At 38.0% G+C, this 23,405-nt stretch overlaps 1 protein-coding gene across 17 annotated transcripts in view; it reads left to right on the top strand.

The window, feature by feature from the left end:
* The window catches only part of RNF180 (ring finger protein 180), a 297,228-nt gene that overhangs the window by 66,664 nt on the left and 207,159 nt on the right, over nt 1-23,405 (top strand). The window contains exon 3 of one of the 17 annotated variants that reach the window (XM_055555010.1): nt 268-377. The exons of 15 other annotated variants lie outside the window; for them this stretch is intronic. In XM_055555010.1, the coding sequence (XP_055410985.1) occupies nt 357-377 (21 nt within the window). In that variant the 5' untranslated portion in view covers nt 268-356. Of the gene's footprint in view, nt 1-267; nt 378-17,286; nt 17,390-23,405 lie in introns of all 17 variants that reach the window. One more of the 17 variants, XM_055555012.1, reaches the window with a different exon arrangement.

The following is a 23,405-nucleotide window of genomic DNA, read 5'->3' as shown; positions in this document are numbered from 1 at the left end:
CCGTGGGGTTGCAAAGAGTCAGAGAGGACTGAGCAACTGAACTGAACTGATTACATGTGAATACATATGAATATACTGAGAGCAATATGCAAGAGGAAATATCAAAGAAGTCCATACTAGATAGTTATCCATGGACTTCACAGGGAAGTCTCAGTTTAGCAGAGAGTGGTTATAATTACCTGTCAATGTTTTCCCCTTCTTTGAGTGATTGTTCTGTTTTCTTTTTTGCCTCATTTGATCATGATTATTTCCTATCCACTCTCACAGATTAGCCAACTTGAACTGGTAATAGTGAAAGACTTTGGTGGCATTGCTTACTGCATGTCAGATACTTTTAAAAAACTGAAAACATTTTAATGGGAATGAAAGTTTTCATGGTGAGTATTTATTGGGTATAGTATAGCTTGATAAATTTTTTCAGCCCTGCTATTAATCAGATCAAGATGTATGATGTTTTCATCACCCCAGAAATCTATCTTGTCTGTTTTCAGGCAATATTCACCCCCTCACATGGAAACCACTGTATTAATGTCTATCACTGCCGACTGCTTTTGCCTGTTCTGACCTTCATTCAAATGAAATCATATACTCTTTTGTACCTGACTTATTTTGCTCAGCATGTTTTAGAGGTTCATTTATGTTTTATACGTAGTAGTTTGCTTCCTTTTTCCTGAGTAGTATGCCATTAATGAATATACCACAGTTTATCAATTTTTTATGCTGATAGATATAGTTTTCTTGGGGTTATGAATAAAACTGCTATCAGTATTCTTATAAAAGACTCTGTGTTTTGTTACTTCTTTTTTGATATATATATATATAGGAATGATGAGGGAATTATACAGTACCTGTATTTTAAAGTTTTTAGAAACTGCTTGTAGTTTTCCAAAGAAAATGTTCATTTCCGACAGTAATGATGAGAATTCTAGTTGCTCAATATCTTTCTCTACATGTGGTATTTTCAGACTTTGTAATTTTGGACATTATGGTAGATATAGTGGTATATCATTATGTGTTTAATTTGCTTTTCCCTAGTGAAAATGATGTCCAATACATTTTTTGATGCTTATTGTTTAGTTCAGTTCAGTTCAGTTGCTCAGTCATGCTCTTTGCGACCCCATGGACTGCAGCATACCAGGTTTCCCTGTCCATCACCAGCTCCTAGAGCTTCCTCAAACTCATGTCCATCTAGTTGGTGATACCATCCAGCCATCTCATCTTCTGTGGTTCCCTTCTCCTCTTGCCTTCAGTCTTTCCCAGAATCATGGTCTTTTCCAATGAGTCAGTTCTTCGCATCATGTGGCCAAAGTACTGGAGTTTCAGCTTCAGCATCAGTCCTTCCAGTGAATATTCAGGACTGATTTCCTTTACAATTGACTGGTTGGATCTCCTTGCAGTCCAAGGGATTCTCAAGAGTCTTCTCCAACACCACAGTTCAAAACCATCAATTATTTGGTGCTCAGCTTTCTTTATAGTCCAGCTGTCACATCCATACATGACCACTGGAAAACCCATAGCTTTGACTAGATGGACCTTTGTCAGCTAAGTAATGTCTCTGCTTTTTACTATGCTGTCTAGGTTGGTCATAACTTTCCTTCCAAGGAGTAAGCGTCTTTTAATTTCATGGCTGCAGTCACCATCTGCAGTGATTTGGGAGCCCAAAAAAATAAAGTCTGACACTGTTTCCACTGTTTCCCCATCTATTTCCCATGAAGTGATGCGACCAGATGCCATGATCTTCATTTTCTGAATGTTGAGCTTTAAGCCAACTTTTTCACTCTCCACTTTCACTTTCATCAAGAGGCTTTTTAGTTCCTCTTCACTTTCTGCCGTAAGGGTGGTGTCATCTGCATATCTGAGGTTATTGATATTTCTCCCAGCAAACTAGATTCCAGCTTGTGCTTCATCCAGCCTGGCATTTCACATAATGTACTCTGCATCATGTGAAATAAGCAGATGACAATATATAGCCTTGACGTACTCTTTTCCCAATTTGGAACCAGTCCATTTTTGCATGTCTGGTTCTAACTGTTGTTTCCTGACCTGCATACAGATTTCTCAGAAGGCAGGTAAGATGGTCTGGTATTCCCATCTCTTGAATAAAAAATTTTTCCACAGTTTGCTGTGATCCACACAGTCAAAGGTTTTGATGTAGTCAATAAAGCAGAAGTAAATGTTTTTGTGGAACTCTCTTGCTTTTTTGATGATCCAGTGGCTGTTGGCAATTTGATCTCTGATTCCTCTGCCTTTTCTAAATCCAGCTTGAACATCTGGAAGTTCATGGTTCATGTTCTTTTGAAGCCTGGCTTGGAGAATTTTGAGCATTACTTTGCTAGCGTGTGAGATGAATGCAATTGTGTGGTAGTTGCCCATTCTTTGGCATTGCCTTTCTTTGGGATTGGAATGAAAACTGACCCTTTCCATTCCTGTGGCCACTGCCGAGTTTTCCGAATGCTGGCATATTGAGTGCAGCACTTTCACAGCATGATCTTTTAGGATTTGAAATAGCTCAACTGGAATTCCATCACCTCCACTAGCTTTGTTTGTAGCGATGGTTCCTAAAACCCACTTGAATTTGCATTCCAGGATGTCTGGCTCTAGGTGAGTGATCACACCATTGTGGTTATCTGGGTCATGAGTATCTTTTTGGTATAGTTCTCCTGTGTATTCTTGCCACCTGTTCTTAATCTTCTGCTTATTGGTTAAACATTGTTTTAAATGTTTTATATTATTCATTCCTGATAATATAAAGGTAGAAAGATTGTCTTGAAGGAAATAAGCTATCGTCTCCTTTTTATAGATAAGGAAACTGAGCCACAGAAGATTAAATATATTGAGTCTGATTGTACTGTTACTAAGCAGTGCAGTTAAAATTGAATCTGACAGTGAGAGTTCTGACCCTCACACTCTTTTTCGTGCCTTTGCTCCTCCCTCAGAGTATCATGAGCAAGAGAAATTCAAACACTGCACTAGGGTATAGCGGGATAGGTTGTGGAAGAGAGTGATACAGAATTGAAAAATCTTTCTGGGTCTCTAGGAGGTTTTATATTATATGCACATAAAACATACATATTTTAAACCTATATTCCTGTCTCAGGAATAATTCAATATCACTGTTAACTCCAGGGAGAAGGAGGAATGTGTAAATAGAGGGGGATCCTGAGAGGGTTTTTAAAGTAGCAGTAATGTACTCATTAAACTGGGTAGTGGGTGTATGTATTGGTGTTTGTGTCTCTTTAAAGATTTCTTTAAACTATACAAACATCTTTTGCATTAGGAACACATATATTTGATGTAAATATTAAAGAGGAACATAGAAGGATCTGTTTTAATTAAAGGAAACAATAAAATAAAATACTGGAGTCTATAAGTAATTTATAAGATGCTGGGCTGAAAGAGGGGCTTCCCTGGTGGCTCACATGGTAAAGAATCTGCCAGTAGTGGGGGAGACCTGGGTTGGATCCCTGGGTCAGGAAGATCCCCTGGAGAAGGGAATGGCTACCCATGCCAGTATTCTTGCCTGGAGAATTCCATGGACAGTGGAGCCTGGCGGGCTATGGTCCATGGGATCACAAAGAGTCAGACATGACTGAGCACTCATATTTTTACTTCATGCTGAAGGAATGCTAAATTTATCACCTATCCAATTATCTTAATTTATTACCTATTAACAGTATAATTTAAAATATATCTATGTATAAAATAAGTGTTTTGCTTGTTTCTGAAAGTGTTTTTTTTTTTTTTTTTGGTCTACTTTCTGTAGATGAAATCACAATGTAGGTAGGCATTCTGATGGAAATTGCTGCTTTTAGTGATATCACCCTGTAGTATAGCTCATTTTTCCCTTCTATATAGTATTCTAGTGTATTAATATATCACAGTTTGTAAGGCATTCTGCCACTGAGTTCTATCTGGCTGCTGTGCTCTGACAAGCCGTGCTGCTATGAGTTTTCTTGTCCGTATCTTGGTAACATGGGCAGGGGTCTGCACTGGAAGTGGAGCATGCATCACAGCACATGTGCGTCTTCATCTTGGTAACTTGGGCAGGGGTCTGCACTGGAAGTGGAGCGTGCATCACAGCACATGTGCATCTTCACCTTTACTGGGGGATGCTAAGTTGTTTTCAAGTGTCAGTCTGTGAGTAGTGGTTAAACATTGCTGTGAGTCCACATCTTTTCCAACATTTAACATCTCATTGTTTAAGTCTCTTTGTGTTTCCTGTGAAATGCCTTTTTTCCCCCCTTTTCTGTTTTTCTGTTGTGCAATTTTGATTTTGGGGAGCTCTTTACATATTCTGAATACTAATTATTTGTTATTGTATTGCAGATATCTTTTACTAGTTTATGTAACTTTTATTTCACTCTTTGTGGTATCTTTTGATAAACAGAATTTTTGATATAAGGTAGATGGATTTATTAGTCATCTCCTTTATGTTCTATACTTTTTTTCTTAAAAAATTCTTCAGTACCCTGTGGGAAAGTTTTTCTTTTTTTCCCCTTTCCTCCTACTGAATAACAAAATTGAGATAGACAAGCTTTTTCTTTTGTTTTTCTGAACAACAGGTTTATTTCTCATTCACCCTTATGCTGATGTTATAACCCTGCTTTTTGTAGGAGTTCCCCCTTAGAGTCTCCCAACCCTGAGCAAAGCCTGGACTTTGTCTCCTTTCTTCATCATCCCACGCAGGTATGAAATGGCCCTCAGAAGGACATAGAGGATCAGGACACTGAGGAAATAGCATTTACTGAGGAACTGTTGGTTCTAGGACCACAGTTGTTTAGTCCTGACCAGTGCCAGAAAATGAAAGCCTCACACTTGGCTCTCAGTGCCCACAGAACTAGGAATGGACTGCAGACCAACCAAATACCTTCAGAGTTAACCTTGTTAAAAGAAATAGCAGAAATATTCTCATGACTTCTTTTTTCATAATATTGATCCATGTATCAGATTGGTGGATGCTGGGTCATATGTGGAACTTGAACTGTAAGAGAATCTGGGACATTTGAGCTTTAGTTTTCCAGTCACTGGCATGCAATAAGGCATGTGACTGGGAATTTAGAATGGAATTCTGAGACAGTCTACAATGTTCACCGGTACAAAAAGGAGCTTCTTCTCTACCTTCAGGCTTGAGATACCTGCAATGTGGGCAAGAACCAAAACAGAAAGAAAAATAACAATGAAAACCCTAAAAACAGAACATAACAAAGTTGACCTCCATTTGTGAAGTCTGATGGGGTGGGGGTTCTGGGCAGAGATGGTGTCCTTAGTTTTAATTTCTTAGCTTTTACACAGTTTTGGACAAGTTTCTGTGGCCTAAAAGACATTTAAATAGAGAGATCTAGGAAGCTGCTGGTTCTATGGATATGGGATTCAGAACAGCGATCTGAACTAAAAATGTGGTTTTGGGAGTCATCAGCATTTAAATGGTGAGTGAAAGAAGATGAGATCACTATGCAGAGTGTGAATGGAAAGAGAAAGGAAGGGGCCTAGGAACATTCAAGGGATGGACAGGAAAAAAAAATTGACAAAATAGGAAAAAAAGAGTAGTGAGAAATACAGGAGTGAAAATCAAGATGCAGTGTTAATGGAAGTCAAGCAATGAATGTCTTCCAGAAGGAAGTATTGGTTAGTAGTATTGAATGCTATAGGGAGATGTAGAAGACCAGATACTGCTTAATGTGCAAGTTGTATACTACATAATTCTAGAAGGTGCTAGTCTGTGAAAGGTGCCCCCAGATTTGTACAAAAATGTACAAACTGTATGGCCAAATGTAGAGACTGAATGAGAATTTAAAGCATGCTTTGGTTTTAGCAAAGAGGAGATCATTGGTCAGTATTCTTTGTAGTTGTGAGCTCTAACCCCTAAAGTGACTATATCTGGAGACGGGTCTTTAGGAGGTTATTAAGGTTACATGAGGTCATATGGATGGGGCCTTAATCCAGTAAGACTGTGGCTTATAAGAGAAAGAGATTTCTCTCTTTCTCTTTCCATGTGATGACACAGAAAGAAGGCAGCTATCTACAAACTAAAAGGAGAGTTCCTACCAGTACCAAAGCATGCTGGAGCTTTGATCTTCAGCTTCTAGCCTCCAGGATTGTGAGGAATAAATGTCTGTTGTCTAAGCCACCCAGTCTGTGGTATTTTCTTATGCCAGTTCAAACCAACTAAGACATGACGGGCCCTGTAACAGGCTCAGGTAATTCAACAAAGAGCAGAAGAGAAATATTCTTTCCTTTTGAAGCTTTCAGGATAGTGTTCAATCATAAATATTAAATTATTAGCTGCATAAGTGGGAAAAAAGGAATCATATACAGGGCCATGAAGGTAGGACGTGCACAGGGGATTGTTGTAAGGCAAAGGCTTTCCTGAGGAAGTGGCTTTTGTGGAGAATGGTAAATGAGTAACCCAGGTAGTGCAAGACAGAGGACATTCCAGGCTTTGGGACCAGCACATTCAAAGGCCCCGTGGTAGAAAGAATATATCTCCATGAAACTAGAAGATTTCTATGATTGAAGTGCAGAGATCAAGAGGGAATTTGACCAGATTTGAGGCTAGAAAGATGGGTGTTGATTAGATCATTTCTGTTTTTTTTAAGACAAATCAAGGACTGATCATTTTCCTGAAAAAGCTGGAAAGTCAATGAAAAGGAGTGACATGACCATTAATTCTTAAAAATCATTTTGGCAATTATGAAAGAGTGAAATTAGAAAGTTAGCAAGAATATATGCAGAGAATGGTCTGCCTTTAAGGCTTTTGATTTCTTCTTATTCATTCAGACCTTTTGAGTAAAAAAAAAAATCACTCTTGAAGTACTTTCTCAAAGTGCAAATAGGAAAACCAGGCAGTCCAGCTTTTTATTATCTGACCTTTTTACTATAATGTTTATAGCTGCAGTATTTAAATAATATAGTTGGCTCACTTTTGTATTGGCTAGGGGAATGTTATTACTAATGTTGCAAATGTGTTAAAGTGTTAAACAACTTTCAAAATAGCATGTAATAATATTACATTAATTTAACTGCCAAGAAATTATTCATCAGCAATCAGAAACGCAACGATAGGAGAGGATACAGACATACCCAAATCAGTCAAAAGGATTCCAAAAAATATTCAAATGTAAATTGATGATGCAGTATATTGTTAAAGTATGCTGAAGGATTTGTCTGCTCTGGGAAATACAGGAGATTCAGAGTCTGATTAATTCTTGATTTTGATAGAAAAATCGACATCAGTAGGATACTACTAAATGCGTAAATAAAAATATTTCTTTTCAAATTAGCATAACAACACTGCATATTAGTTCTCCCCTCTGCTTTGGCTCTAAAAAGTTTCAGAGCCAAAATTGTGTTGTAGCTCTAGAAAGTATATGAGACCTTGAAACATGGTTTTTGTAAACTACCATCATTCCTGGTTCTATTTTACTTTTTCTGTCCTTTTTCCTTAATTTGGATCCAAATTAAAAAATTGAAACAAAATAGCATACAATAATGAATTATGCCAACTTTATACATTTAACCTGTTCTGCTCAATTAAAACTTTTAACAATCATTAAATGATAATGCGTACAATTTGTAATTTTAAAAGTAAGTTCTTTGTACATAGCCACTGAAAACATATCTACACTTAAAGAAAAAATGAAATAACAATGCATTAGCTCCCCCTGCTGCTTGAACAAAAGATTTTATTTACAAAATATTTTGTCAGCATTTTTTTCTGACAGCATTAAGTGAAATTTGCTGTTAGTTAACTTCTCTTCCTTCACTTCCTCCTTTGTCCACATGATAAACTTGAGGCATAAAAAAACTGTCTAGTGAGGTTTTTAAAATCCTAATTTTACCATGTTCCTAATTTTCAGGCTATATTTTCTCCAAGGAGATAACCTGACATGCAGCTATTTTAAGCCTTTAAATTCCTTAAATGAAATTGCTTCATGTTTAATAATTCATCCTGAAATACATTCATTAAAACTTGTTTTATCACATGTATTTGTGTTTTTTTTCCCCAAAATTAAGTGACTATAGATTTTATAAACTTAATAGATTCTTATTTTACCTGTAAAATTAAATTGAAAGTAAATATCATGAATATCATATATTTCTAAGACTGTGTAATTACAGTTGAAATAGTTGTCAGTCTCATTTATAATTGAGGCTTCTGTGTTAATCCTAGCTTTCTTTGTTTGCCATATCTAATTTTCAGAAAAAGAAACAATACTATATATTCTTTACCCAGCCTTTTATGCTCCTCCCACCGTTATCAACTGCTGTAACTGATCTTGTCTTTTTTGTTGGTGTGAGAATATACTTTAACTTTTAAATATTTAAAGAAAAATATGTTTTTGCTTTATGTTGTGTGAGTGCATGCTAAGTCACCTCAGTCATGTCCGACTCTTTGCGAGGCTATGAACTATAGCCCCGCAGACTCCTCTGTTGATGGGATTCTCTAGGCAAGAATATTAGAGTGGGTTGCCATCTCCTTCAGGGGATCTTCCCGATCCATTCAGGGATCGAACCCGAGTCTCCTGTGGCTCCTGTGTTGCAGGTAGATTCTTCACCGCTGAGCCACCTGGGAAGCCCTGCTTTATGTTAATAGTTCTCAAATCTAAGAGATTGGTTTGGGGGGGTCACATATCAGAATCAACTGGAATTTTTTTCTAAACCTTGGTTTTTTCTATATGTTAGTATATTATTTTTGTTTAATTTAAAAGTAAGTTATATTTCCAATTTTTTTTGTTTTGTTTTGCTTTTCTGGTGACCCTTTGGAAGACTAGTACTATCGTGCTTTAAACCATACTTAGGCTAACATGTAAGAGATGAGAGTGTGAAAGTGTTAGTTGCTCAGTTGTGTCTGACTCTCTGTGACTCCATGGACTGTAGCCCGCCAGGCTCCTCTGTCTGTGGGATTCACCAGGCAAGAATACTGGAGTGGGTAGCCATTCCCATCTCCAGGGGATCTTCCCAGCCTAGGGTTCAAACCTGGTCTTCTGCATTGCAGGCAGCTTCTTGACCCTCTGAGCCACCAGAGAAGCCAATTGTCCTATAAAAATAGTATTGATTTGGTATAGGAAGTAACAGTGGAAGCTCAGTGAGTTGAGTTCTGAAACCAGACTGCCTGGATGGAAATCCTTGCTTTGGTGCTTCCTATGTGACCTTGGACAGGTTACATAAAAGTTAGTTTCTCTTGTTTAAGTTTCCTTATTTGTAAAAAAACAAAACCCTTGAAACAGTACCTGGGCATAATAAGCACAGTACAAATGCTTGTTATCTGGTAAAAATAAGATGTACATTGTAAAACTTCCTTCACCTACCTAGATCTATGACTCCAGTGTTTATTCTCATAGGATTGCATGAAAAACATCTCTGGAATTTGTAACAGACGGTTTCCTAGTATTGTAATCAAAATATGTGATTAAATATGATCATTTTATCTGATTAAATGAAATAACAGAATATGAACAATGAAATAGAAATATGAGACAGTAAGTGTAAGGTAAAACGCAGTCCCTGCCATATAAATGAATTTCTTTACTCCTTTTGTATTGTCAACATTGTGTCTAGTCATGACTTAATAATTACTCATAGGTTGATTGCCATTATTTTACTTTGATGTAATTTTCTATTCTTTATACCAATGTAGAAATTCCCTGGTGGCTCAGCAGTAAAGAATCCACCTACCAATGTAGGAGATCTGGGTTCGATCCTTGGGTCAGGAAGATCCCCTGGAGAAGGAAATGACAACCCACTCCAGCATTCTTGCCTGGGAAATCCCATGGACAGAGGAGCCTGGTGGACTGCAGTCCATGGGATTGCAGAGTCAGACACGACTGAGCAACCAAACAGTAACAACAACAAAAGAAATATTTATTTACCTCAGAGATAGAACCTTGAAAAGTCAGAAAAAGTTTCAGATCTAATACTGAAGTAAAGACAGCTATATTTGTCAATTTCAATTTGTGTTCACTATGGACGTGAGTCTGAGTGAACTCTGGGAGTTGGTGATGGACAGGGAGGCCTGGCGTGCTGCGATTCATGGGGTCACAAAGAGTTGGACACGACTGAGCGACTGATCTGATCTGATCTGATCTGATGAGAACCTTTTAAAGAATTCATTAGTTATGCTAATCTGTGTACCTATCAGTGCCTCAGCTCTTAATGAAAGGGGTTAATGTATATAGGTATTGATGTTTACAAAATTAATTCTGTTCTTCAGAAGTTAAATTTAGGTAAAGTAGGAGAAGTTACACTGCTTATAATTTTATGAGTCACTTCCTGTCATTTTCCCAAGGTTCCTTAAAAAATAAGTTTATATGGTTCATTTAAATTTGTTATAATGGACCTTGGCTAATATGAGTCAATTGTTAAGAATTCATTTTTTTAAATACATTTTCCCTAAGAATATAGAGAGTAAGAATGAGCAGACTATTATCAGTGCACATTTTTGGCAGTCTTCAGGAGTTTGAAGGAAATATTTAAAAAATAAGGGGCTAGAGATTGTAACTGATAATGAGTACATTGAAAAATCGATAAAATCTGACATAGAATAGGCATTCTTTCACTCAAAAAGGATTCATTAAGTCCCTGTTTTATTTTAGGTATTGTGCTGTGATCTGAGCATACAAAGAGGACTAAGATAGTACATGCTCAAGGAACTTAACAACTAAAAATTTTAGGATTTTCACATTTTTAAAAAATTTTTATTGGGGTATGATTTACAATGTTGTGTTAGTTTCAGGTGTACAGCAAAGTGAATCAGTTATACGTATACATATACCCGCCACTCATAGTCATTAAAAAGAGTTTTGAGTAGAGTTCCTAGTGTCATACAGTAGGCCCTTACTAGTTATCTCTTCTATAATTGGTAGTGCTCAGGTGTCAGTCCCAGTCTTCCAATTCATGTCTCTCCCTTGCAGATGTTTCTTGATTGCTTTTCTTTAAGGATATTTTTCTTTACTATTTTTTAAAATCAGTTTTATTAGGATATAATTTGCGTATAATGAAATGCAGATTTCAATGAGCTTTGACAAATGTGTACGTACTCTTGTACCTGCCACCATTGTTAAGATGTACATTTGGTCTTTTCTAGAGGCTCCTATATAAGTTATCCTATATATTCTTTTATATCTAGCTTTTTATGTTCAGCATAATGTTTTTGAGATTGATTCATATTATTGCTTATGTCAGTAGTTCATTCCTTTTTATTACTGAGTATTACTTAATTGTACAGATTTCACAGTTGTTTATTGTCTGGATGCCCTAGTTGATGGAAATTTTAGGTGTTTGCAGTTTTGAGCTTTAATAAAGTTGCTATGAAAATTAGTACACAAATCATTATGTGAACATACATTTTTGTTTCTCTTGGTTAATACTAGGGGTTGCTTTGGTTTTATGGTGAGTGTAGGGATAGCTATTTTAGGAAACTGATGAACTGTTGTCACAAGTGGCAGGATTTCATTCTTTTTTGTGGCTGAGTGACACTAGCGTGTGTGTACGCCACATCTTCTTTCTTTATCTGTTGAGGTTTTATTGTTTCTGTATTTTGACTGTTTTAAGTAATGCTGCTGTGAACTTTGGGATGCATGTATCTTTTTGAAGTATTGTTTTTATTTTCTTCATTTAAATGCCCAGGAGTGGAATTGCTGGATCCTTTGGGAGCACTATCTTTTTCTTCTTCTTTTTTTTTTTTTTTTGAGGAATCTGCATGCTGTTTTCAGTAGTGGCTGTACCAGTTTACATTGCCACCAGCAGTGCATGAGGGGTTCCTTTCTTCTAATCCATATCGACACTTAACTATTTCTCATCTTTGTGATGATAGTCATGCTGACAAGTGTGAGGTGATATCTCATTATGGTTTTGATCTGCATTTCCCCAATGACTAGGGATGTTGAACGTTTTTCATGTGCCTATTATCTGTCTCTATGTCTTTGGAAAAATGCCTGCTTAGGTCCTCTGCTCATTTTTTGAATTGCGTTGTTTGTTCTTTCTGATATTTAGTTGTATGAGTTCTTAATCTATTTTAGATATTAACCCTTTATGAGTTATATCATTTGCAGGTATCTTCTCCCATTCATTTGGTTGCCTTTCCATTTTGTTGATGGGTTCCTTCACTGTGCAAAAACTTTTACAGTTTGATTAGATCCAGTTTGTCTGTTTTCACATTTGTATTCCATGCCCGAGGAGACAAATCCAAAGAAAATATTGCTGAGGCCAGTGTCAAAGAGCATACTGCCTGTATTTTCTTCTACGAGTTATATGGTTTCAGGAATTTATATTTTGGTCTTTAATACATTTTGAACTTATTTTTTTATATGGTGTGAAAAAAGTTCTAACTTCTTTTACATGTAGCTGTCCAACCTCCCAACATTGTTTATTGAAGAAACTGTCTTTTTCCTATTGAATACTCTTGCTTCTTTTGTTGTAGGTTAATTGGCTCTATGGATATGCATTCAGGTCTATTACATTGCTCTCTGTGTCTGTTTCTGTACCAGCACAGTACTTTGGAAACTGTAGCTTTGTAGTGTGGTCTAAAGTCAGGAGGCATGATACTTTCACCTTTGTTTTTTTCTCAGATTGCTTTGACTATTTGGGTTCTTTTGGGGTCTTTAGCTATTTGGGGTCCATACAGATTTTAGAATCGTTTGTTCTAATTTTGTGAAAAATGTGGTAGGTGTTTTGGTAGAGATTTCATTAAATCTGTATAATTTTGGGGGTAGTATGGGCATTTTAATCATGGTAACTCTTCTACTCGTGAACACAGAATATCATTCCATTTATTTATATCATCTTTCTTTCTTTAGTGTCATATAGTTCTTAAACTACAAGTCATTCACCTCATTGGTTAAATTTATTTCTAGGTCTTTGATTCTTTTTGATATGATTGTTAATGAAATTTAACATTTTGATTTCTCTGTCTGATCATTTATTATTAGTCTCTAGAAATGCAACAGGTTTCTATATATTTTTCTTACATCCTGCAACTTTATGAATTCATTTATCAGTGCTCATAGTTTTTTGGTAAAGTGTATATGGTTTTCTATATAGTGTCATATCATTTGAAAATAGTGACAATTTTACTTCTTTCCTTCCAATTTGGATTCTTTTTCTAGTCTTATTGCTATTGCTAGGACTTCCAGTACTGTGTTGAAAGAGTTTACATCCTTGTTTCTTTTTTAAAAAATTATTGAAATATAGTTGATTTACATTGAAGTGCCTGTCTTGTTTCTAATCTCAGAGGAAAATCTTTGAACTTTTCACCGTTGAGTAGAATGCTAGCTGTATTTGTCATAAATGATGTTTAATATGTTGAAGTGCTCAGTTGCTCAGTTGTGTCCAACTCTTTGCAACCCCATGGACTGTAGCCCACCAAACTCTTCTGTCCGTGGAATTTTCCAGGCAAGAATACTGGAGTGGGTTGCCATTTCCTTCTCCAGGGAATCTTCCAACCCAGGGATCTAACCTGCATCTCCTCAGCCTCCTGCATTGGCAGGCAGATTCTACCACTGAGGCACCCCGGAAGCCCCAGTATGTTGATGTATGGTCCCTCTATATCAACTTTGTCAAGGTTTTTTGTTTTATTATTATTATTTTTAATCATGGATGGATGTTGGATTTCGTCCAGTATTTTTTCTGCATCTATTGAGGTGATCTTGTAATTTTTATTCTTTGTTTTGTTAAGGAGATGTGTTACACTGGTTTGTGGATGTTGAATCATCTTTGTGTTGTTGTTGTTCAGTTGCGCACTCGTGTCTGACTCTTTGTGACTCCATGGACTGCAGCACGCCAGGCCTCGTTGTCCCTCGCCGTCTCCCAAAGTTTGCCGAAATTCATGGCCATTGCATCAGTGATGCCTTCCAGCCATCTCATCTTCTGACGCCCTCTTCTCCTTGTGCCCTTGATCTTTCCCAGCATCAGGGACTTTTCCAGTGAGTTGGCTGTTCATATCAAGTGACCAAAATACTGGAGCTTCAGCATCAGTCCTTCCAATGAGTATTCAGGGTTGATTTCCCTTAAGATTTACTGGTTTGATCTCCTTGTTGTCCAGGGGACTTTCAGGAGTCTTCTTTAGCACCACAGTTCAAAGGCATTAATTCTCTGGCGTTCTACCTTTTTTATGGCCCAGTACATACAGCTGGGAAGACCTTAGCCTTGACTTTATGGACCTTTGTCGGCAGATTAATGTCTCTGCTTATCAACACACTGTCTAGGTTTGTCTTTGCTTTCCTGCCAAGAAACAATTGTCTTCTAATTTCATGGCTGCAGTCATCATCCACAGTGATTTTAGAGCCCAAGAAGAAAAAAATCCATCACTCCTTCCACTTTTTCCCCTTCTATTTGTCATGCAGTAATGGGACTGGATGCCATGATCTTAGCTTTTTTAATATTTAGTCTTAAGCCAGCTCTTTCACTCTCCTCCTTCACCCTTATCCAGACACTCTTTAGTTCCTCTTTACCTTCTGCCATTAGACTGGTATCATCTGCATATCTGAGGTTGTTGATATTTCTCCTGCCTGTCTTGATTCCAGCTTGTAACTCATCCAGCCTGGCATTTCTCATGATGTGCTCAACATATAGATTAAACAAACGGTGACAGCAGACAGCCCTGTCATACTCCTTTCTCAATCTTGAACCAATCAGTTATTCCATACAGGGTTCTAACTGTTGCTTTTTGACCCACCTACAGGTTTCTTAGGAGACAGGTAAGATGGTCTGGTATTCCCATTTCTTTAAGAGCTTTCTGCAGTTTGTTATGATCCACATAGTCAAAGGCTTTAGCGTAGTTGATGAAACAGAGGTAGACATTTTTCTGAAATTCCCTTTCTTTCTCTATGATCCAGCAGATGTTGGCAATTTGATCTCTAGTTCCTCTTTCTTTTCTAAACCTAGCTTGGACATCTGGAAGTTCTTGGTTCGCACAATGCTGAAGCCTAGCGGGCAAGATTTTAAGTATGATCTTACTAGCATGGGAGATGAGTGTAGGTGTCCGATGGTTAGCACATTCTTTAGTATTACCCTTCTTGGGAATTGGGACGAGGATTGACCTTTCCAGTCCTATGGCCCCTGCTGAGTCTTCCAGATTTGCTGACATATTGAATCCAACACCTTAATGGCATCATCATTTTGGATTTTGAATAGTTCTACTGGAATGCCATTGCACCCACTAGCTTTATTAATAGCAGTTCTTCCTAAGGCCCACTTAACTTTGATCTCCAGAATGTGTGGCTCTGGGTGACTGACCACACCATTGTTGTGATTGGGTTCATTATACATTATCACATACTACTTTTTTGTACAGTTCTTCCATGTATTCTGTACATCTCTTGATCTCTTCAGGCTCTACTATATCTCTACTGTTTCTGTTCTTTTAGTGCCCATTTTGGGCAAAATGTCTCCTTGATATCTCCAATTTTCCTGAAGAGATCTCTAGTCTTTCCCCTTCTGTTGTTTCCTTCTAGTTTTATGCACTCTTCATTGAAAAAGGCCTTCTTGTCTCTCTGTGCTGCTCTTTGGAACTCTGCATTTAATTGGATATACCTTTCCGTTTCTCCCTTGCTTTTCACCTCTCTTCAGCTATTTGAAAGCTGCCTCAGATAACCACTTTACCTTCTTGCTTTTCTTTTTGTTTGTGAAGGTTTTGTTCACTGCCTCCTGTACAATATTACAGACCTCCATCCGTAGTTCTTCAGACACAATATTAACTAGATCTAACCCCTTGAATCTGTTTGTTACCTCCAGTGCATATTCATAGGGGATTTGATGTAAGTCATAACTGTCTGGCCTAGTGGTTTTCTTTGCTTTCTTTAGTTTAAGCCTGGATTTTGCCATAAGAAGCTGATGATCTGAGCCACAGTCAGCTCCAGGTCTTGTTTTTGCTGACTGTATACAGCTTCTCCATCTTCGGCTACAAAGAACATCTTCAGTTTGATTTTGGTATTGGCCACTTGCTGATGTCCATATGTAAAGTTGTCTCTTGTCTTGTTGAAAAAGGGTATTTGCTATGACCAGTGCATTCACTTGGCAGAACTCAGCCTTTGTCCGACTTCATTTTGTTTTGCAAGGCCAAATTTGCCTGTTACTCCAGGTATCTCTTGACTTCCTACTTTTGCATTCCAATCCTCAGTGATGAATAGAATATCTTTTTTTGGTGTTAGTTCTAGGAGGTCTTCTAGGTCTTCATAGAACTAATCAACCTCAGCTTCTTTGGCATCAGTGGTAGGGGCATAGACTTGAATTACTGTGATGTTTTGAATGGCTTGCCGGGGAAATGAACTGAGATCATTCTGTCATTTTTGAGGTTATGCCCAAGTACTGCATTTCAGACTCCTTTGTTGATTATGAGAGCTACTCCATTTCTTCTATGGGATTCTTGCCCACAGGAGTAGATATAATGGTCATCTGAATTAAATTTCAACCCATTCCTGTTCATTTTAGTTCACTGATTCCTAAGATGCCGATGCTTGACCGCATCCAATTTACCTTGATTCATGGACCTAACATTCAAGGTTCCTATGCATTACTGTTCTTTGCCACATCAGACTTTACTTTCATCACCAGACACAGTCACTACTGAGTGTTGTCATGGATGAACCATCTCTGTATCCCTGGAATAAATCCTACTTGATCATGGTGTACCATTTTATATCTTGTTGAATTTGGTTTGCTGATATTTCCTTGATCATTTTTGCATCTGTGTTTGTCAGAGATGTTCAGGTTTTTTTTTTTTTTTTTTTTTTTTTTTTGGTGTCTTTGGTTTTGATATCAGGGTAATTCTGGCCTCATAGAGTGAATTTGAAAGTCTTCCCTCCTGTTCAGTATTTTGGAATAGTTTGAGAAGGATAGGTATTAAGTCTCCCTTAAACTTTTTGGTAGCATTCCCCTGTGAAGCTATTATGTCCTGGACTTTGGGTTTGGGGGAGTTTCTTGATTACTGATTCAATTTTAATATTTGTAATTCGTGTGTTATATCTTGTATTTCAATCTTATTTGATTGTACATTTCTGAAAATTTATCCACTCTACATTGTCTAGTTTGTTAGAATATACTTGTTCATAGTATTATCTTATGATTGTATTTTTCTGATACTGATTGTAATTTCCCCTTTTTAATCTCTAGTTTTGTGTGCTTAGGCCCCCTCTTTTTGTTTCCCTGCTGAGTATGGCTAAATGTTTGTCAATTTTATCTTTAAAAACCAGCCCTTAGTTTAATTAATCTTTTCTTTTTTGGCCTCTATTTTCTTTATTTTCACTCTAACGTGTATTATTTTATTATGAGTTTGTCCACTTCCTTTTTAAGTTCTGTCTGAATGGCTTGCCTTGGAAATGAACTGAGATCATTCTGTCATTTTTGAGGTTGCGCCCAAGTACTGCATTCAGGTATTTTGAAGTTCTTCTATTAGGTATGTACATATTTACATTTGTTATATCTTCCTGATGAACTGACTCCTTTCTAATTATGAAAAGTTTATTTTTTATCCTTGATAATTTCATTGTCCTGAAATCTACTTTGTTACTAGTATATTAACTCTAGCTTTCCTTTGATTTACTTTTTCATGATAAAAACTTTTATCCTTTAAATTTCAAACCTATGTGTGCATTTGTGTTAAAATGAATTTCTTGTATATGATGTATTGTTTGGTCTTTGTTGGTCTTCCCTGGTGGCTCAGTCGGTAAAATTATGTCTGCATTGCGGGAGACCTGGGTTCATTTCCTGGGTCAGGAAGATCCCCTGGAGAAGGAAATGGCAACCCACTTCAGTATTCTTGCCTAGAGGATCCCATAGACAGAAGAGCCTGGTGTGCTACAGTCCATGGTATCACAAAGAGTTGAACACGACTGAGTGACTAACATTTGGTCTTTGTCATCCAGTCTAATATCCTTTGATTTGTAATTGGAGTATTTAGACCATTAGATTTAATGTGAGTATTAATATGTTTGAGCTTAAATGTAATATGTTACTTATTCTTTGTCTCATGTTCTATCTTCTGTTACACTTTTACTGAATTTTTAGCTTAATTATTTACAGGAATTCTTTATGTCTTCTGTTGACTTTTTGTGTGAAGCGTGAAAGTCGCTCAGTCATATCTGACTCTTTGTGACGCCATGGCCTGTCCATGGAATTCTCCAAGCCAGAATACTGGAGTGGGTAGCCTTTCCCTTCTCCATGGGATCTTCCCAACCCAGGGATTGAACCCAGGTCTCCTGCATTGCAGGCAGGTTCTTTACCAGCTGAGCCACCAAGGAAGCCCAAGAACAGTGGAGTAGGTAGCCTATCCCTTCTCCAGGGGATCTTCCTGACCCAGGAATCGAACCAGGGTCTCCCGCATTGCAGGCAAATTCTTTACCAACTGAGCTACTATTTAGGGTACTTTTATTCCTTAGTGGTTGATCTTTTGGTTTACAACATATATCCTTAGTTTATCACCATCTTCCTTTAAATTGTATTATGCCACATTATATATAGAGTGAGAGTCTTGGTATGCTTTCTTCCCTCATGTCCTAGTCTTTGTATTGTTTTCATACATTTAATTTTTGCATTTAAAACTCCACAGGATATTTTAATGATATGCTTTAAAAAGTAAGTTTTCTTTACGGAAAACTAAAAAAAATAAATAAAATTGACATTTGCCAACATATTTGCCGTTTGAGGATCGCTACTCAATTGTGTTGATCCAGATTTTGTTTGATGAAATTTTTCTTGTACTTCAAGAACATGTTGTTTATCACAAGTTGGTGATAAATTTCTTTTTGGATTTGGGCTTCTCTAGTGGCTCAAATGGTAAAGAGTCTGCCTGCAATGTAGGAGACCCGGGTTTGATACCTGGGTCAGGAAGATCCCCTGGAGAAGGAAATGGCAACCCACTCCAGGATTCTTGCCTGGAAAATCCCATGGACAGAGGACACTGACGGGTTATAGTCCATGGGGTTGCAAAGAGTCGGACATGACTGAGCAACTAACATAACACTTCACTTCACTTGCCTTATGAAAAAGTCTTCATTTCACCTTCATTTAAAACATGTTATATACAGTAAAATTACTCTTTGGGATACAGTTGCCAAGATTTTGACAAATGAATAGGGTTGAAGATCATAACTTCACTTAAGATACAGAGCAATTACATTATTCCCTAAATTCTCTCACACTCCCCCTTCATGTTGTTCATTCAGTCCCTCAGTCATGTCCAACTCTTTGAGACCTCATGGACTAAAACATGCCAGGCTTCCCTGTCCTTCACCATCTCCTGGAGTTTGTTCAAACCCACGTCCATTGAGTCGGTGATGCCATCCAACCATCTCATCCTCTATCGTCCCCTTGTCCTCCTGCCTTCAATCTTTCCCAGCATCAGGGATTTTCTAATGAGTCAGCTCTTCGCATAAGGTGGCCAAAGTATTGGAGCTTCAGCATCAGTTCTTCCAATGAATATTCAGGATTGATTTCCTTTAGGATACTGGTTTGATCTCCTTGCAGTCCAAAGGACTCTCAAGAGTCTTCTCCAACACCACAGTTCAAAACCATCAATTCTTCAGCACTCAGCCTTCTTAATGGTCCAACTCTCACATCCATAGATGCCTACTGGAAAAAACATAGCTTTTACTATGTGGACCTTTGTTGGCAAAGTAACGTCTCTGCTTTTGTATTTGCTGTTTAGGTTGGTCATAGCTTTTCTTCTAAGGAACAAGCTTCTTTTAATTTCATGGCTGTAGTCACCATCTGCAGTGATTTTGGAGCCCAAGGAAATAAACTCTGTCACTGTTTCCATTGTTTCCCCATCTATTTGCCATAAAGTGATAGGACTGGATGCCATGATCTTCATTTTTTGAATGTTGAGTTTTAAGCCAGCTTTTTCACTCTCCTCTTTCACTTTCATCAAGAGGCTCTTCAGTTCCTCTTCACTTTCTGCCATAAGGGTGATGTCATCTGCATATCTGAGGTTATTGATGTTTCTCCCGGCAATCTTGATTCCAGCTTGTGCTTCATCCAGCCTGGCATTTTGCATGATGTACTCTGCATATAAATTAAATAAGCAGAGTGACAATATACAGCACTGATGTACTCCTTTCCCAGTTTGAAACCAGTTCATTGTTCCATGTCCAGTTCTAACTGTTGCTTCTTGACCTCCTTACAGGTTTCTCAGGAGGCAGGTAAGGTGGTCTGGTATTCCCTTCTCTTGAAGAATTTTCCACAGTTTGTTGTGATCCACACAGTCAAAGGCTTTGGTGTAGTTAGGAAGCAGAAGTAGATGTTTTTGTGGAACTCTTGCATTTTCTGTGATCCAACGGATGTTGGGAGTTTGACCTCTGGGTCCTCTGCCTTTTCTAAATTGAGCTTGAACATCTGAAAATTTTCATTTCACTTGCTGTTGAAGCCTGGCTTAGAGAATTTTGAGCATTACTTTGTGTGCAGTTGTGCAGTAGTTTGAACATTCTTTGGCATTGCCTTTCTTTGGGACTGGGATAAAAACTGACCTTTTCCAGTCCTGTGGCCACTGCTGAGTTTTCCAATTTGTTGGCATATTGAGTGCAGCACTTTCACAGCATCATCTTTTAGGATTTGAAATAGGTCAGCTGGAATTCCATCACCTCCACCAACTCTGTTCATAGTGGTGCTTTCTAAGGCCCATTTGACTTCTCACTCCAGGATATCTGGCTCTAGGTGAGTGGTCATACCATTGTGGTTATCTGGGTCATTAAGATCTTTTTTGTATAGTTCTTCTATGTATTCTTGCCATCTCTTCTTCATATCTTCTGCTTCTGTTAGGTCCATACTGTTTCTGTCCTTTATTGTACACATCTTTGCATGAAATGTTAGTCCCTTAGTATCTCTGATTTTCTTGAAGAGATCTCTAGTTTTTCCCATTCTATTGTTTTCATCTATTTCCTTGCATTGAGTATTTAGGAGGGCTTTCTTATCTCTCCTTGCTTTCTTTGGAACTCTGCTTTCAGAAGGATGTATCTTTCCCTTTCTTCTTTGCCTTTTGCTTCTCTTTTTTTTTCAGCTATTTGTAAGGCCTCCTCAGACAACCATTTTGCCTTTTTGCATTTCTTTTACTTGCAGATGGTTTTGTTCACCGCCTCTTGTACAGTGTTCAGAACTTCTGTGTGTAGTTCTTCGGGCACTCTATCAGATCTAATCCCTTGAATCTATTTGTCACTTCCACTGTATAATCATAAGTGATTTGATTTGGGTCACACGTGATTGTGGTTTCCCCCTTCATATTCAGTCTTTTCATCCCCACCCCAAACCTGACAATTGCTGATCTCTTCTCTATCCCCATAGTTTATTATGCTGGTTCACCTTGAAGAGGGAGAACAACTTCAATAAGCCTGTAACTTCTCTACCTTCCCCTGGATTCTCATTTGGCCTCCACCTCCTGGGTCAGATAAGTGTATTAACATATTTGTCTCTGTGATGAAGGATTCTAGTTTCTCTATTATCTACCCAGACTATCAAGATCAGAGACAAACTGATGTGTGTTTCAATTCATCCTTGCCGGTACCATCTTTTCCTTGCTCTTCCCTAATTTACATCCACCTTGCTTGCCTGACAGCCTCTGTCTTAGCAGGCACTGTGTCCCTGGGTCATAGGGGTTTGCCCATCTAGGTGCTCCTGTCCCTTTCAGTTATAGTTCTGGGTCCAGCATTGTATTCCTGCCACTGTCTCAGGAGTAGAGGATTTTGTTTTTCATCAGTGCTCCAAAGGTCATAATGTGTATTGTCCTTTCCCTAGTAATTTAAGGCTTTTCTTTGGTTGGAGAGACAAGGAGAAAAGATCTGGATAGAGCTTTATGCCTGACACACAAATAGTGGCTGCTATTCCTCTCCACCCAGGCCTGCACCATGTTGGATTTTTAATTGGATACCAAAGATTATAAATTTCATTTTGTAGAGTATTATATTTTGTTTTATTCTTTTAAAAGATTTTATGTTTCATTCTGCCTAATAGTTGTTTGTAGATAAGTTTGATAATTTAGAAACTTATTTTTAGGTTTTTTAGGGTAGGTTGAGAGTAGTACTTATTCTAAGGCTTAATTTGCCCCACTTCTAGGGAAAGTGACCCAAAGGGTCACTACTGAATGCCTCATTATTGAATGAGTCCTTTTCCATCAGGCCGGTTGGAACATAATGATTCCTGGCCCTGTGTGAGCTCTTGAAAGGGTTTGGCTTATAGCCTCTGTAATTGTTCTTTCCCCTGTAGGTGTTCTTAGCACAGTCTCCTGGAGTTTTACTCTAAGCATGACCAGATTAGAATTTGATCAAAGACTCAAGGGGAAACCATATACAAGTTTCTGAGGCTTTTTTCTTCTTATTTTTTTTGGATACTGTGCCCTACAAATTTTAGTTTGCCTTTACCTCTAAAAAAATCTGATTCCTGTTTCCTCAACTCAGAAAGCTGACCAGACTCTGTTGGGGTTCCTTCAATTGTCTCCAGAATAGAAGTCCATATGACTGTAAGCTCTGTTAATTTATTTCTCTCAGAAGTCACTATTTCGCTGTCTGTTGTCCCACTGACTGAAAATAGTTGTTTGTTACCTTTTGTTCGGTTTCCTAGTTGTTTGTTGCAGGAAGCTAATTCTAAACTCCTATTCCTTTATGGCGCTAAGTGGAATTCCAAAAATCATTGTTTTCTTCTTTCTCCTGTCTGTAGGATACTTATTTTCTCTTGATGCTTACTTTTGTCACTGAATTTCAGCAATTTTATTAAGAGCCGTAGTTTCCCTTGTGTTTACGCTGTTTAAGAATCCTTGAGCTGCTTTGATCTGTACTGCTACTGCTAAGTCACTTCAGTTGTGTCCGACTCTGTGCAATCCCACATATGGCAGCCCACCAGGTTCCCCCGTCCCTGGGATTCTCCAGGCAAGAACACTGGAGTGGGTTGCCATTTCCTTCTCCAATGCAGGAAAGTGACAAGTGAAAGTGAAGTCGCTCAGTCGTGTGGCTTTTGGAAAATTTGGCCATGATTTATCCTACTGTCCTGTCTTTTCTCCGCTTACACGTGTTGCTGTTGTTTGTCAGTTGCTAAGTTGAGCCTAACTCTTTGCAACTCCGTGGATCACAGCAGGCCAGGTTCCTCTGTTCTCCACTCAAATTCATGTCCATTGAGTCAGTGATGCTGTCTAAACATCTCATCCTCTGCCACCCTCTTCTCCTTTTGTCTTCATTCTTTCCAAGCATCAGAGTCTTTTCCAGTGATTCAGCTTTTTGCATCAGGTGGCCAGAGTATTGAAGCTTCAGCTTCAGCATCAGTCCTTCCAATGAATAGTCAGGATTGACTTCCTTTAGGACTGACTGGTTTGATCTTGCAGTCCAGGGGACTCTCAAGAGTCTTTTCTAGCACCATAATTTGAAAGCATAAGTTCTTTCACACTCAGCCTTTTTGGTCCAACTGTCACATCCATACATGACTACCAGAAAAAC

Source organism: Bubalus kerabau, chromosome 18, assembly GCF_029407905.1.
Source record: "Bubalus kerabau isolate K-KA32 ecotype Philippines breed swamp buffalo chromosome 18, PCC_UOA_SB_1v2, whole genome shotgun sequence".
Taxonomy (NCBI): Eukaryota; Metazoa; Chordata; class Mammalia; order Artiodactyla; family Bovidae; genus Bubalus; species Bubalus kerabau.
This window is presented reverse-complemented; position numbering and strand designations above follow the sequence as displayed.